General features: G+C 46.2%; 1 protein-coding gene across 1 annotated transcript in view; it reads left to right on the plus strand.

The window, feature by feature from the left end:
* The window catches only part of pop1 (POP1 homolog, ribonuclease P/MRP subunit), a 30,029-nt gene that overhangs the window by 12,437 nt on the left and 1,631 nt on the right, over positions 1 to 15,961 (plus strand). The window contains exons 11-15 of the mRNA XM_079625083.1: positions 1 to 64; positions 11,223 to 11,338; positions 11,614 to 11,796; positions 12,805 to 12,959; positions 13,043 to 13,195. The exon at positions 1 to 64 is cut by the window's left edge and continues 56 nt beyond it. Coding sequence (XP_079481209.1) covers positions 1 to 64; positions 11,223 to 11,338; positions 11,614 to 11,796; positions 12,805 to 12,959; positions 13,043 to 13,195 — 671 coding nt within the window. The remainder of the gene's footprint in view (positions 65 to 11,222; positions 11,339 to 11,613; positions 11,797 to 12,804; positions 12,960 to 13,042; positions 13,196 to 15,961) is intronic.

Below are 15,961 nucleotides of genomic sequence, written 5' to 3' on the forward strand. Positions count from 1 at the left end.
GATCCCAGACTGACTTTACCTCAGAAACGTGGAAAAACTGTACCTGACCCACAGCTGAGCACAGGTGTGTGTGTGTGTGTGTGTGTGTGTGTGTGTGTGTGTGTGTGTGTGTGTACCTGACCTACAGCTGAGCACAGGTGTGTGTGTGTGTGTGTGTGTGTGTGTACCTGACCTACAGCTGAGCACAGGTGTGTGTGTGTGTGTGTGTGTGTGTGTGTGTACCTGACCTACAGCTGAGCACAGGTGTGTGTGTGTGTGTGTGTGTGTGTACCTGACCTACAGCTGAGCACAGGTGTGTGTGTGTGTGTGTGTGTGTGTGTGTGTGTGTGTACCTGACCTACAGCTGAGCACAGGTGTGTGTGTGTGTGTGTGTGTACCTGACCCACAGCTGAGCACAGGTGTGTGTGTGTGTGTGTGTGTGTGTGTGTACCTGACCTACAGCTGAGCACAGGTGTGTGTGTGTGTGTGTGTGTGTGTGTGTACCTGACCTACAGCTGAGCACAGGTGTGTGTGTGTGTGTGTGTGTGTGTGTGTGTACCTGACCTACAGCTGAGCACAGGTGTGTGTGTGTGTGTGTGTGTGTGTGTGTGTGTGTGTGTGTGTGTGTGTGTGTGTGTGTGTGTGTGTGTGTGTGTGTACCTGACCTACAGCTGAGCACAGGTGTGTGTGTGTGTGTGTGTGTGTGTGTGTGTGTGTACCTGACCTACAGCTGAGCACAGGTGTGTGTGTGTGTGTGTGTGTGTGTACCTGACCTACAGCTGAGCACAGGTGTGTGTGTGTGTGTGTGTGTGTACCTGACCTACAGCTGAGCACAGGTGTGTGTGTGTGTGTGTGTGTGTGTGTGTGTGTGTGTGTGTGTGTGTGTGTGTGTGTGTGTGTGTGTGTACCTGACCTACAGCTGAGCACAGGTGTGTGTGTGTGTGTGTGTGTGTGTGTGTACCTGACCTACAGCTGAGCACAGGTGTGTGTGTGTGTGTGTGTGTGTGTGTGTGTACCTGACCTACAGCTGAGCACAGGTGTGTGTGTGTGTGTGTGTGTGTGTGTGTGTGTGTGTGTACCTGACCTACAGCTGAGCACAGGTGTGTGTGTGTGTGTGTGTGTGTGTGTGTGTGTGTGTGTGTACCTGACCTACAGCTGAGCACAGGTGTGTGTGTGTGTGTGTGTGTGTGTGTGTGTGTGTACCTGACCTACAGCTGAGCACAGGTGTGTGTGTGTGTGTGTGTGTGTGTGTGTGTACCTGACCTACAGCTGAGCACAGGTGTGTGTGTGTGTGTGTGTGTGTACCTGACCTACAGCTGAGCACAGGTGTGTGTGTGTGTGTGTGTGTGTGTGTGTGTGTGTGTGTGTGTACCTGACCTACAGCTGAGCACAGGTGTGTGTGTGTGTGTGTGTGTGTGTGTGTGTGTGTTACGACCCGGCTCCAAGCCATAACATAAAGAGGACAATTCACAAAATGGGTTTACGTGAAGAAAAATATAAGTTTATTTAAAGTTAAACAAATAATGTCTAGGGTCAAAACATAAGGAAATGATAACAAATATCCATACAACATCAAATCAATAAATGGTTGGAAATGGGATTGGTAGAGTGGTGGAAATCATAAAGGGAACACAAACTCAATAACCCACCCTTCACACAAAGACACAAAACAAAAATGAGAGAGACTTGACAAACTCCAGGAAATCCTTAAATAAGTTGCCACAGGTGCAGCTGATCTTCAATAAGGCAACTCCGCCCACAGAGGAGGAATTGGACCTAGAATTAACTCAAAAGAAACTAATGTTAAAAAAAGGGGCAGGACCGTAACACCTCCACCCACAAGACATTAAATAATCTCGATTATTTAATAAAAATAAATAAACATAACCCCAAAATTAGGAGGGGGAACAAACAACGACATATCAATTTACATAAAATAAAGAAAAATACCTACTGACAAATGGCAATTTACCACTCACAAAGGGCCACATTATTGAAAGAATCCATAATTTGAATTTGATCAGTGGTCACAGGCAGGAACATCGCAAGAGGTTACGCACGAGACAGTGCGTCAGCTAACAAATTTTCCTTTCCCTTAATGTGATGAATTTGCAGAGAATATGACTGCAAAAACAAACTCCATCTCATCAAGCGCTGGTTGGTGGTACAACTCCGCTGCAAAAAAACTAAGGGATTATGATCAGTCATCACCTTAATCGGGTTGCCGCTGCCCAAATAAACATCAAAATGTTGGATAGCCAATATCAATGCCAAAGCTTCCTTTTCAATTACAGAATAGTTTCTTTGATGGATATTAAACTTTTTAGAAAAGAAACACACGGGATGTTCAACTCCTCGATCATCATCCTGCAAGAGAACTGCACCGGCACCCTTCTCACTGGCATCCACCGCCAGTTTAAAAGGAGTCTCAAAATTTGGGGCTGACAAAACAGGAGCATTCACTAACAATGCCTTGGCATTATCAAAGGCCTGCTGACAACTGCTCGTCCACACAAAATCTTTTTTTGGACTTAACAAGTCAGTGAGAAAACTTACTACACTTGCGAAATTTGGACAAAAAGCGCGATAATAGCCAGTCATTCCCAAGAACCTCCTCAACTCCTTGCGTGATCGAGGAACAGGGAAAAGGTCTATAGCTTCAACTTTAGCCCGAATTGTTCGCACCTGTCCCTGCCCCACAATTTTGCCCAAGTAAGTAATGGTAGCCTTGGCAAATTCACACTTGGCCAAGTTAACAGTCAGATTAGCATCCAATAAACGATCTAATAGGGCTTTTATTTGGGCTATATGAGTACTCCAATCAGCACTATACACTACAATGTCGTCCAGATATGCATCACAGTTGCTTAACCCTGATATAACCTGATTGACTAATCTCTGAAAAGTAGAAGCAGCATTTTGCATGCCAAAAGCCATAACCTGATATTCCCATAACCCATCTGGGGTCACGAATGCAGAAATCTCTCTGGCTCGGTCAGAAAGAGGAACCTGCCAATAACCCTTCAAAAGATCTAATTTGGTTACATACTTGGCAGGGCCTACCCGGTCAATGCAATCATCCAATCTAGGTAAAGGATAAGAATCTACCTTAGTTAGAGCATTAACTTTACGGAAATCTGTACAAAACCTTTGAGAACCATCAGACTTGGGTACCAAAATACATGGAGAACTCCAGGCACTCTGGCTTGGTACAGCAATTCCATTCTCAACCATATAGGTCACCTCTTTACTCAAGAGAGCACGCTTTTCAGGACCAACCCGGTATGGATGTTGTTTCACGGGTGCAGCACCTGAAACATCAATATCATGCACCACAAGTTTAGTTTGGTTAGGCACATCTGGAAACAAAGGAACATATGAGCTTATCAGTTCTACAAGAGTAGACCTCTCCAACTGGGGCAAATGAGAAAGATGAGCCTCAAGATTACGAAGAATTTCAGAATTATTCAATCGTGGTGCAGGAACCACCACTTCACCATGATCCTCTGAAAGGACCGGAGCACTTGACAATACCGCCACACTATTGGTCAAACCAACAGAGCTCCTTGCCCTAACAAAGTACTCCTTCAACATATTAATATGACACAAACGACTACGTTTACGTCGGCCCGGCGTAGAAATGACATAATCTAGATCACTAACCTTGCGCTCAATGGTGTAAGGCCCTGAAAATCGTGCCTGTAATGAAGAACCGTGGACAGGAAGCAAAGCTAGAACTTGATCTCCTACTGAAAAATGGCGCTCTTTAGCCCGCTTGTCATACCAGCTCTTCATCTTTTTCTGTGACCCAGTAAGATTAGTACGAGCAATTTCCCATGCTTTACTAAGCCGATAGCGAAAATGACTAACATAGTCCAGTAGATTAGAAGAATCGGATGCCTCCGCCAACCATTTCTCCTTCAACAATTTCAAAGGACCACGGACCTTATGTCCAAAGACCAATTGAGCAGGACTAAACCCCAGAGAATCCTGTACAGCTTCCCTGGCTGCAAAAAGCATGAAATGCACTCCTTCATCCCAATCCCTCTTGAACTCAAGACAATAGGTTCTTAACATGGTTTTCAAGGTTTGATGAAACCTCTCAAGGGCTCCTTGGGACTCTGGGTGGTAAGCACTAGAATTGCAATGTGAAACACCTAGCTGATCCAGCACCTGCTTAAAAATCTTGGACATAAAATTGGACCCTTGATCAGACTGAACGGTTTTAGGAAGCCCGAACATTGAAAAAAACTTCAGTAAGGCCTGTACTACCGCAGGAGCTGTTATCTTCCTTAAGGGAATGGCCTCTGGGAAGCGAGTAGAAGCACACATAACCGTTAACAAATATTGGTGGCCACGTTTGGTTTTAGGTAATGGACCAACACAATCCACTAAAACTCTACCAAAAGGCTCCTCAAAAGCTGGAATGGGATGCAAAGGAGCAACCGGTATCGTTTGGTTGGGTTTACCCGTCACCTGGCAAATATGGCATGTCTTACAATAAGAAACTACATCTTTTTTTAGACCAGGCCAATAGAAATTCTGCAATATACGATTGTATGTCTTATTTATACCAAGGTGCCCTGCCATATTACAGTCATGCGCTAGTTTGAGGATTTCTTTGCGAAAAACCTGAGGTACCACCACCTGAAAGACATTGCACCACTCATCTTGTCCAGATAAAGATTGAGGGCGCCATTTTCTCATTAATACACCTCCCTTCTGGAAAAACCCAGATGACAGCTCATCCACCTCTTCTTCAGTACCCAGTTCATCAAACAGCGAAGATAAAGAAGGGTCTTTACCCTGCTCTGAAATGAGTTGAGCCCTTGTGACTAATGATTCTTTGTATGGAATCTCCTTAGATGTTTCTAACTCGTCCTTACCCATCACTAAATGAGTTTCAACAGGCACGTCTTTATCTTCATCCTTCCAATCACACTCTCCCAAAAAAAGTATCGGCCAAATTAAAACTCAGACCCCCTTCATCGGTGCATTTAAGAGTCTGTTTAGACATAGCACGTGTCACTGCACACACTGAGAAAACCTCAGGAAAAGACTGAGACAGCTCATCAAGGCTCTCACTTGACATAGGTACGTTAATAACTTGAGGGCTAGGAATAACTTTAACTCCAGCCAAATCATTCCCCAAAATGAAGGAAACCCCTGCAATTGGCAAAGAAGGTAGTACCCCTACTACCACCTGACCAGAAACCAAGGGGGACTTTATCACAATATGATGTAGAGGGACAATAGTACAACCCATTTCAACCCCTCTTACCAACACTTGAGCTCCTGTATCAGTCTGGTCAGAAAGAGGTAAAACCCCCTCAAGTAGTAACGATTGCGAGGCTCCCGTGTCTCTGAGAATACGCACTGGAACACAACCATCCTGCCCTGATAAAGATACAACTCCAGTTGTTAGAAAAGGAGTATAATCAGTGGCACTATCTCTACCTTCCAAGTTCTCACCTTTCAGAGAAAGGTGCTCAAAACCTTCATCACTTGTCAAAAGAGGAAATTGGCATGCAGTGGCTAACCCAACTGGCTTGGTAAATTTTGCTTTCTTATTGAGAACAAAGCACTCAGATATCTTATGCCCTGGCTTTTTGCAATAAAAACAAACAACATTTGCCCTAGCAGAAACTGCCTCATATTTACTAGGAGAGTTTGGAACAGAACTAGATCCAGACAGAACCAACTTACTTCGCCCCTGATAGTTGTTTCTTTTTGGGTCACGGTTTCCAAACACCCCCTTATGGGTTAACGCAAACTCATCGGCCATAACTGCTGCATCACATAGCTTGGAAACCTTCTGTTCATTCAAGTAAGTAACTAGACCTTCAGGGACACAATTCTTAAACTCCTCTAAAAGAACTAAATCCCTAAGCTGTTCTTTAGTTTCGACCTGTTTAGCAGCACACCACCTATCAAACATGTTCTCTTTTTCCCGAGCAAACTCTACAAACGTCTGCTTTTCACTTTTAAAGTAATTTCGGAAACGTTGCCGATATGCTTCGGGCACTAACTCGTAAGCATGAAGGATGGAAGTTTTAACAGTGTCATACACAGCACTCTGTTCTAAACTAAGGGCTGAATAAACTTCTTGAGCCTTACCCGTAAGCACACATTGTAAAAGCAGCGTCCAAACCTCTTTTGGCCACTTCAACGTAGTCGCAACTCTCTCAAAGTGGGAAAAATACTTTTCTACTTCCCTTTCAGAAAAAGGAGGAACCATTTTAATATGCCTCCCAATATCAAAAACTTGCTCCACCCCTTGAGAAGACCCGGAGGGAACCCCAAAAGGTGAAACAGGCGGCTGACCCTCAAGTCCCTTACCTGCCAACTCCAACTCCATTTTTTTAAGGACAAAAGCACGCTCATGCTCCCTTTCCTCTCCTTCCAATTTCCTCATCTCAAATTCTCCCTGCAGCTCTTTCTCTTTCAAAGCGATTTGGTCTTGAGCTAGACGACACCTCACTAACTCCAAATCTAGCTCTTTTTCTCGTAACGCCATCTCTTTCAGCTTAACTTCACTGCTAACAACAATACCTGGCACCTGCAATTTTTCACTAAAAACTTTTTTTTTCTCTAAAGTGCCCTTTAAGCTTTTTAAGATCGACTCTTTCAGTTTCTTATCAGCACTAGTGAGCTCGATATCATAATGAGCAGCAACCAGCAACAGCTGCTCTTTAGTGCACTTTTCAAGTGATTCCTCAGAAGGTTCTTTCAAAAAGTCTTCCACATTAGAAGCCATGGCTAAATTCTACACCTTCACAACAGTAGCTACCTTATGAGTTTCCATAAACACCACAGTATCCTTTCAAACATATTCCACAAAAAAGGATTTAAACTTATGAACAACTCCATTTCCACAAAGCTACTAAACAGTAATTTACTCTACACCAAGTTGACCAGTCAATCACTTACCCGAACACTACAAAAGGTTTCACAAAACCCTATCAATAGGTAACATGCTAACAATATAGGACTCCTACTAAAAGAGACCAACTCACAAGTCACAAAATCATGCCTAAATTGCTGACCAAATTCAACAACCTAGCATTAAACTGCATGTTACCTAAAACTGCATGTTACTTAAAACTTCAACATGCCTAACAACTTTGGTTAATGGTGCAAAATTACTTACCAATTTGAAGGAAGTGGGTATGAGAAAATATTATGCTCTCTCAAACAAAACAACATTCCACAAGTTCCCCACACTCATCATTGATGCTAAACACCACACCAATGAACATGGATATTTTAGACAACAACTCCGGTACATCAGAAAAAATAAGAAAAACTATCTAATCTTCAAAGGCTTACCAGGCTCGGGGCCACTTTAAACGCTGAACTTCATGTCACCTGGCAAAAACCAGGCCCTGAATAGCGTACCCCCAACAGAGATTGAATCTCCACCCGGGATACCTTCAAAAATAACAAACTAACAAAACAAACTAAAAAAACAAACAGTGTGCCGTTGGAAGGATTGACTAGCAACCCAGCTGGAACACTCTACCTAACCGGAGACCTCTAATAATCCACTAACTTTTTCCACACTCCACTCAACAAATAAAACCCCAACTCCAAACCAATATTGATCCCGGACGAGGCTCCAATTTATGTTACGACCCGGCTCCAAGCCATAACATAAAGAGGACAATTCACAAAATGGGTTTACGTGAAGAAAAATATAAGTTTATTTAAAGTTAAACAAATAATGTCTAGGGTCAAAACATAAGGAAATGATAACAAATATCCATACAACATCAAATCAATAAATGGTTGGAAATGGGATTGGTAGAGTGGTGGAAATCATAAAGGGAACACAAACTCAATAACCCACCCTTCACACAAAGACACAAAACAAAAATGAGAGAGACTTGACAAACTCCAGGAAATCCTTAAATAAGTTGCCACAGGTGCAGCTGATCTTCAATAAGGCAACTCCGCCCACAGAGGAGGAATTGGACCTAGAATTAACTCAAAAGAAACTAATGTTAAAAAAAGGGGCAGGACCGTAACAGTGTGTACCTGACCCACAGCTGAGCACAGGTGTGTGTGTGTGTGTGTGTGTGTGTGTGTGTGTGTGTGTGTGTGTGTGTGTGTGTGTACCTGACCCACAGCTGAGCACAGGTGTGTGTGTGTGTGTGTGTGTGTGTGTGTGAGTGTACCTGACCTACAGCTGAGCACAGGTGTGTGTGTGTGTGTGTGTGTGTGTGTGTACCTGACCCACAGCTGAGCACAGGTGTGTGTGTGTGTGTGTGTGTGTGTGTGTGTGTGTACCTGACCTACAGCTGAGCACAGGTGTGTGTGTGTGTGTGTGTGTGTACCTGACCCACAGCTGAGCACAGGTGTGTGTGTGTGTGTGTGTGTGTGTACCTGACCTACAGCTGAGCACAGGTGTGTGTGTGTGTGTGTGTGTGTGTGTGTGTGTGTGTGTGTGTGTGTACGTACCTGACCTACAGCTGAGCACAGGTGTGTGTGTGTGTGTGTGTGTACCTGACCCACAGCTGAGCACAGGTGTGTGTGTGTGTGTGTGTGTACCTGACCCACAGCTGAGCACAGGTGTGTGTGTGTGTGTGTGTGTGTGTGTGTGTGTGTGTGTGTGTGTGTGTGTACCTGACCCACAGCTGAGCACAGGTGTGTGTGTGTGTGTGTGTGTGTGTGTGTGTGTGTGAGTGTACCTGACCTACAGCTGAGCACAGGTGTGTGTGTGTGTGTGTGTGTGTACCTGACCCACAGCTGAGCACAGGTGTGTGTGTGTGTGTGTGTGTGTGTGTGTGTGTGTACCTGACCTACAGCTGAGCACAGGTGTGTGTGTGTGTGTGTGTGTGTGTGTGTGTACCTGACCCACAGCTGAGCACAGGTGTGTGTGTGTGTGTGTGTGTGTGTGTGTGTGTGTGTGTGTGTGTGTGTACCTGACCTACAGCTGAGCACAGGTGTGTGTGTGTGTGTGTGTGTGTGTGTGTGTGTGTGTGTGTGTGTGTGTGTGTGTGTACCTGACCCACAGCTGAGCACAGGTGTGTGTGTGTGTGTGTGTGTATGTGTACCTGACCTACAGCTGAGCACAGGTGTGTGTGTGTGTGTGAGTGTACCTGACCTACAGCTGAGCACAGGTGTGTGTGTGTGTGTGTGTGTGTGTGTGTGTGTGTGTACCTGACCTACAGCTGAGCACAGGTGTGTGTGTGTGTGTGTGTGTGTGTGTGTGTGTGTACCTGACCCACAGCTGAGCACAGGTGTGTGTGTGTGTGTGTGTGTGTGTACCTGACCTACAGCTGAGCACAGGTGTGTGTGTGTGTGTGTGTGTGTGTGTGTGTGTGTGTGTACCTGACCCACAGCTGAGCACAGGTGTGTGTGTGTGTGTGTGTGTGTGTGTGTGTGTGTGTGTGTGTACCTGACCTACAGCTGAGCACAGGTGTGTGTGTGTGTGTGTGTGTGTGTGTGTGTGTGTGTGTACCTGACCCACAGCTGAGCACAGGTGTGTGTGTGTGTGTGTGTGTGTGTGTGTGTGTGTGTGTACCTGACCTACAGCTGAGCACAGGTGTGTGTGTGTGTGTGTGTGTGTGTGTGTGAGTGTACCTGACCTACAGCTGAGCACAGGTGTGTGTGTGTGTGTGTGTGTGTGTGTGTACCTGACCTACAGCTGAGCACAGGTGTGTGTGTGTGTGTGTGTGAGTGAGTGTACCTGACCTACAGCTGAGCACAGGTGTGTGTGTGTTTGTGTGTGTGTGTGTGTGTACCTGACCTACAGCTGAGCACAGGTGTGTGTGTGTGTGTGTGTGTGTGTGTGTGTGTGTGTGTGTGTGTGTGTGTGTGTGTGTGTGTGTGTGTGTACCTGACCTACAGCTGAGCACAGGTGTGTGTGTGTTTGTGTGTGTGTGTGTGTGTGTACCTGACCTACAGCTGAGCACAGGTGTGTGTGTGTGTGTGTGTGTGTGTGTGTACCTGACCTACAGCTGAGCACAGGTGTGTGTGTGTGTGTGTGTACCTGACCTACAGCTGAGCACAGGTGTGTGTGTGTGTGTGTGTACCTGACCTACAGCTGAGCACAGGTGTGTGAGTGTGAGTGTGTGTGTACCTGACCTACAGCTGAGCACAGGTGTGTGTGTGTGTGTGTGTGTGTGTGTGTGTGTGTACCTGACCTACAGCTGAGCACAGGTGTGTGTGTGTGTGTGTGTGTGTGTGTGTGTGTGAGTGAGTGTACCTGACCTACAGCTGAGCACAGGTGTGTGTGTGTGTGTGTGTGTGTGTGTGTGTGTGTGTGAGTGAGTGTGTGTACCTGACCTACAGCTGAGCACAGGTGTGTGAGTGTGTGTGTGTGTGTGTGTGTACCTGACCTACAGCTGAGCACAGGTGTGTGAGTGTGTGTGTGTGTGTACCTGACCTACAGCTGAGCACAGGTGTGTGTGTGTGTGTGTGTGTGTGTGTGTGTGTGTGTACCTGACCTACAGCTGAGCACAGGTGTGTGTGTGTGTGTGTGTGTGTGTGAGTGAGTGTACCTGACCTACAGCTGAGCACGTGTGTGTGTGTGTGTGTGTGTGTGTGTGTGTGTGTGTGTGTGTGTGTGTGAGAGTGAGTGTACCTGACCTACAGCTGAGCACAGGTGTGTGTGTGTGTGTGTGTGTGTGTGTGTGTGTGTGTGTGTGTGTGTGTGTGTGTGTACCTGACCTACAGCTGAGCACAGGTGTGTGTGTGTGTGTGTGTGTGTGTGTGTGTGTGTGTGTACCTGACCTACAGCTGAGCACAGGTGTGTGAGTGTGTGCCTGCGTGCGAGTGCTTAAGTGTGCCTGCGTGTGTGTGTGTGTGAGTGTGTGCCTGCGTGCGCGTGTGTGTGTGTGTGGGCGTGCGCGTCTGTGTGTGTGTGTGAGTGTGTGCCTGCGTGCGCGTGTGTGTGTGGGCGTGCGCGTGTGTGTGTGTGTGTGAGTGTGTGCCTGCGTGCGCGTGTGTGTGTGTGTGTGGGCGTGCGCGTGTGTGTGTGTGTGTGTATATATATGACCCTGAGCTCCGGGAGCCTCTGCGCCTCATGCAGAGTAACCAGGTTCGAATCCTGGCAGGGCCTGAGATTCTCTCACACTCTTATACACACACGCGCAGTAGCACTGTCTTGATGAATTTGTGTGCTGTCCATGTCACACTTACACTCACACACACACACACACACACACACACACACGCACACACAGCAGACTGTTGTGATGAGGGTGTGTGTGTGTGTGTGTGTGTGTTTCTCACACTAGAGGAGGATGGTGTGAGGGATCTGAGACTCAGAGGAGTGCCGGCTCACTGCAGTCAGAGCTCGCTGTGGGACGAGTCGACTCGAGAGTGTGTGACACGCGACCGCCTGTCGGATCGGGTAAACACACACACACACGAGACACACACACACGAGACACACACACACGAGACACACACACACGAGACACACACTGACCGGATCAGGTAAATAACATCCGACCGGATTGCAGTGATCTACAAACATCGGCTCGTGACTGGAGCTCTAGAGCAGCCTTTATTTATACAGCGCTTTTTACAACACAGATTGGGGGGAGAACCACTGCTCTAGAACATTTAACATTGAAACATTTAAATGACACTTTCCGTGTGTGCGCGTGTGTGTGTGTGTGTCAGGAGCTGAACCGCAGCAGGAGTGCTCTGCTGGTTCCCGGCTCGCGTCTCTCCTCTTCTTCTGCTGTGCCGGTTCTGCTGGTCCATCATGCGGGCCGTGTGTGTGGAGAGGAGCGCCGGCACTGGGGATCCGGCTGGGATCTGCTGCTTCCCAAAGGATGGGGAATGGCCTTCTGGGTCCCGCTGGTGCGTTCGATCTCACGTTGGTGACGTTTCCTCTCAGACTTATTTTCAGTAAAGAGCGTAAAGACGCCACAGACGGTGTAAAGTGGGGTCAGTACATCACAAGTGGCCCAATGGAGGTTGCTTGATCGTTTTAAATTTTCCTAATATCTTGGTTGATTACCTCTATGCACTGGTATAGTATTTCAAAACATGTAGGTATTTATTTATTTATTTATTTTAAAGGCCCTGTTGTTCTGTGTTGAGGAGCTGAAGTGTTACGGCTAGTAGAGGAAAGCCTTTATTCATCGCTTGAGAAATGAGCAGATTTTATTTAGGCATAAATTCTTTAAAAAATGAACAGCATTTTACAGTAATTATTTGTTTATGCTCGTCAAAGAGGCTTTGGACTGTGTTTCTCGAGCAGGGGCCGATGGCCACTAGGGGGCCGTGGAAAACTTTCAACTGGCACATCATTTAGGAAAGTAAAAATTGTGCAATCCACAAAAATGTTTGAAATGTGAAAACAAAGTGAAGTTGGTGGTCTAGAAGTGATCAGACTTAGAGGAGCCGCTCTTTACCGTCGTCTGACCATTGTTAGGGGTGTAACAATATATCGCAATACAAAAATGCAACTATATATTGTGAGGAAAAAAGTTTTCAGAGTTTTACTGTCAGCACTACATTAAACTACTATATATACTGTATAATAATGCAATGGGGGAATATGTGTGTGTCCTGATGATGCCAAATGTCTGATGTTGCCAGTAAAAAGTGGCCCACATTATTTTAAATATATCTAGTCAGTGATAAGAGTGCAAGCATATTCATATAAAATAATTCTTTATTTTCAGCTTCAGAATCATGCATATTTTTACTCTGGTGTCTCTGTTGTGCTGTGCTTTGGGTTTCAGCACCGAGTCTATTCCTTTACACCAACAATGTCATATCAAATGTAGCATTTTTATCAACAGTAAAAAAATTGTTGACCAGTAAATGTTGTGTCTAATGCCAGGTGTGTGTTGTTTTCAGGTGTATCGTGGCGTTCGAGTCGGCGGCCTCCACATGAGTGTCAAACACTCCCAGTTCATGGGTCAGCCTCACTTCCCTCACGATTACCCAGACTGCCCTGCAGGAGTGCGCTTCCAATCTGAGCAGGAGCTGGAGCTTCTGGAAAAGTTCAAAAGGTGGGATGGGAGATGTTGAGATGTTGTTTTGTGTGTTTTTTTGTCCATGATATAATAGAGATTTATTTTTTGGCTGGTTTCAGACGCCCTCCATCAAAACGCACCAACTTCATCAAACATGGCTGCTTGGCGCCGTTCCGTTGCCCCTGGCAACAGCTGACGGAGGAGTGGGAGGAGCTTGTGAGTCTGAGCGAAGAGACGGCCAGCAGAGACGAAACTCCGTTCACTGTTCTGAGGTCAGTCAGTCTAACCCAGGGGTTTTCAGAGTGTGGGGCGTGCCAGAGCATGACAGGGGCGGCGCAGAGAGTGGTAAATAACTATATTAATAAAACATTTATTCTATTGCACAGATAGACGAACGCAAAATATGCTTGATGCTAGCTCTGCGATATATGCGAAGTTGGCCAAACATCGCCATGATTTTGAGGCGGAGGAGGACGAAGTGGCATCATTGCAGCCTGCGCATGCGCTTCAGTGATTGTGTGCGAGAGCTCTCAGGAATAGCGGGAGCATATTGTGTTTAAATATTGGCTTTAACGAGGAGCAGTGGGGCAGAAATTTTGGGATGAGCAAAACATGTTGTCAACGTTTGTCCACATTCCTCTCCATCCGTCCCTTTGCAGACTCGCGTCGGGGTTTCTCTCGTCATTAAACTGCGGAGACTTTGCCTAATGCTTCGAACAATGTAAGTTGTTGGGAAAGCCATTGGGAAACTTGTCAAAAGGGAGGACCACTGTCTTAGACTTTGAAAACCCCTGGTCTAACCCCTATGGCTTATGCGGCGAAATGCTTTGTAATAAGTGGTATGACTGTGTACCGTATCTCTTAAATGTCTGTCTAGTTCGACATAGCCATTGAAATATGATGTAAAATCAGGTGTAGTGGACAAGTTGCCAGTTAGTGTGCTCATTGGTAGGGATTACACAATGTTCCATGCTTATATCCAAGACATATTGGGGAAAAAGATGAGGGATAGAGCATGGGAACGCCATCCAGAGGACGGTACGTCACAGTTAAATGACCAAACATTGACCAATGCACTGAGGAATGTCAGAGTGGTAGATAAGGAACAGGGACAACTTGCATATCCTTACTTTGCAGTAAAAACGGTCTTCTTTATCGGGTAAACAAAAGTAGAGAGGACATCCAGGAACAGCTTCTAGTACCGAAGTCTCATAGATCAACAGTGTTGCATCTATCTCACACCCACCAACTTGGAGCCCACTTAGTGGTCTATAAAACTAAATAGAGGATTTTTCAGCATTTCTTTTGGCCCGTCTTTCACAGAGGTCGAACACTACTGCCGCAGCTGTCCAGCATGTCAACAAGAACCACCATATTCCACAGAGCGGAACCCTCTAATTCTCCTGCCAATGATTAAGACCCCGTATGAAAGGATTGCAATGGATATTGTGGGACCCCTTCCCAAGAGTTCTAGGGGACATCTTTACATTTTAGGGATGCTCTACCCGATATCCAGAAGCTGCTCCCCTGCGAAAAGCCACATCCAAACTGGTGGCCAAAGAGCTCTTCCTCCTCAGTAGTATGGTAGGGATCCCAAAAGAGATCCTAATAGATCAGGGGACCCCCTTTATGCCAAGGGTTGAAAATCAAACAACTCAGAACCTCAGTTTACCGTCCCCACACAGATGGAGTTGTAGAGCGCTTCAATAGAATGCTCAACCATATGCTGTGCAAAGTCATTGATAAAGAGTGACGAAACTGTGACCAGCTTCTACCCTACCTTCTGTACTCAAGGAGAGAGGTCCCCCAGGCCTCCACGGGATTCTCCCCTTTGAATGGCTCTACCCACACAAGCCAAGAGGGCTCGTAGACATTGCCAAAGAATCTTGGGAAGAACAGCCCTGTCCACATAGGACTCTAATTGAACATGTGGAAACTATGAGAGAGAGGATGGCAGCAGTGTTCCCCATTGTCAGGGAGCACATGGAAAAGGCCCAGAGGGAACAAAAAGCCACCTACAACCGGGCCGCACTGCCCCAAACAGGAGATAAGGTGTTAGTGCTCATACCCACTGCGGACTCAAGTTCCTGGACACCTGGCAAGGGCCATTTGAAGTAGCAGAGAGAGTTGAAGTAAATCATAGAGTGAATTATAGAGTCTTCCAGGTAAGAGGAAGTTACAACATATTTACCATGTTAAGCTTCTGAAAAGTGGCATGCTAGAGATGCACTGTTTGGTGGTCCAAGAGAAGAAGTCCAAGTCAGTCCAGACCTGACACCACAGCAGCTGCAGGAGACATTGGAGTTAGTAGAGCGGAATGGAGATGTTTTTTCTTCTGAACCTCGTCACTCACACCCACGTGATCCAACATGAAATCCACACGAAACCTGGCAAACTCATACACCAACGTCCATACAGAGTCCCTGAAGCCCGGCGAGAAGCTATCCAAAAGGAGGTGTGAACAATGCTAAAACTCGGTGCCATTGAAGAATCTCAGAGTGCCTGGTCAAGCCCTATTGTGCTGGTTCCTGAGCCAGATAGAACAATACGATTCTGTAATGATTTCAGGAAACTAAATGAGGTGTCACAGTTTGATTCTTATCCAAGGCCACATGTAGATGAGTTGATTGATTGGCTGGGCAAGGCCAGATTTATTACCACCCTTGATTTAACCAAAGGATATTGGCAGGTTCCTCTTTCTCCAGCATCCACAGAAAAGACAGCCTTCGCTACCCCAGAGGTGCTATACCATTATGTTCGTCTACCCTTCGGCCTGCAGGGGGCACCAGCGACTTTTCAGAGGCTGATGGACCTCGTCCTCCGACCTCATCAAAGATATGCTGCAGCGGATTTAGATGACGTAGTGGTGTATATTGGGATATATATTGGGATTGGGAAACCCACTTAATGCAAGTACAGAAAGTGTTGGATTCAGTAAGAGAGGCGGGCCTCACTGCATACCCTAAAACAGGGGTGCCCAATCCTGCTCCTGGCGATCGACTGTCCTGCACAGTTCATCTCCAACCCTAATCAAACAC

This window comes from Phoxinus phoxinus (assembly GCF_949152265.1).
Source record: "Phoxinus phoxinus genome assembly, chromosome: 10".
Classification (NCBI taxonomy): Eukaryota; Metazoa; Chordata; class Actinopteri; order Cypriniformes; family Leuciscidae; genus Phoxinus; species Phoxinus phoxinus.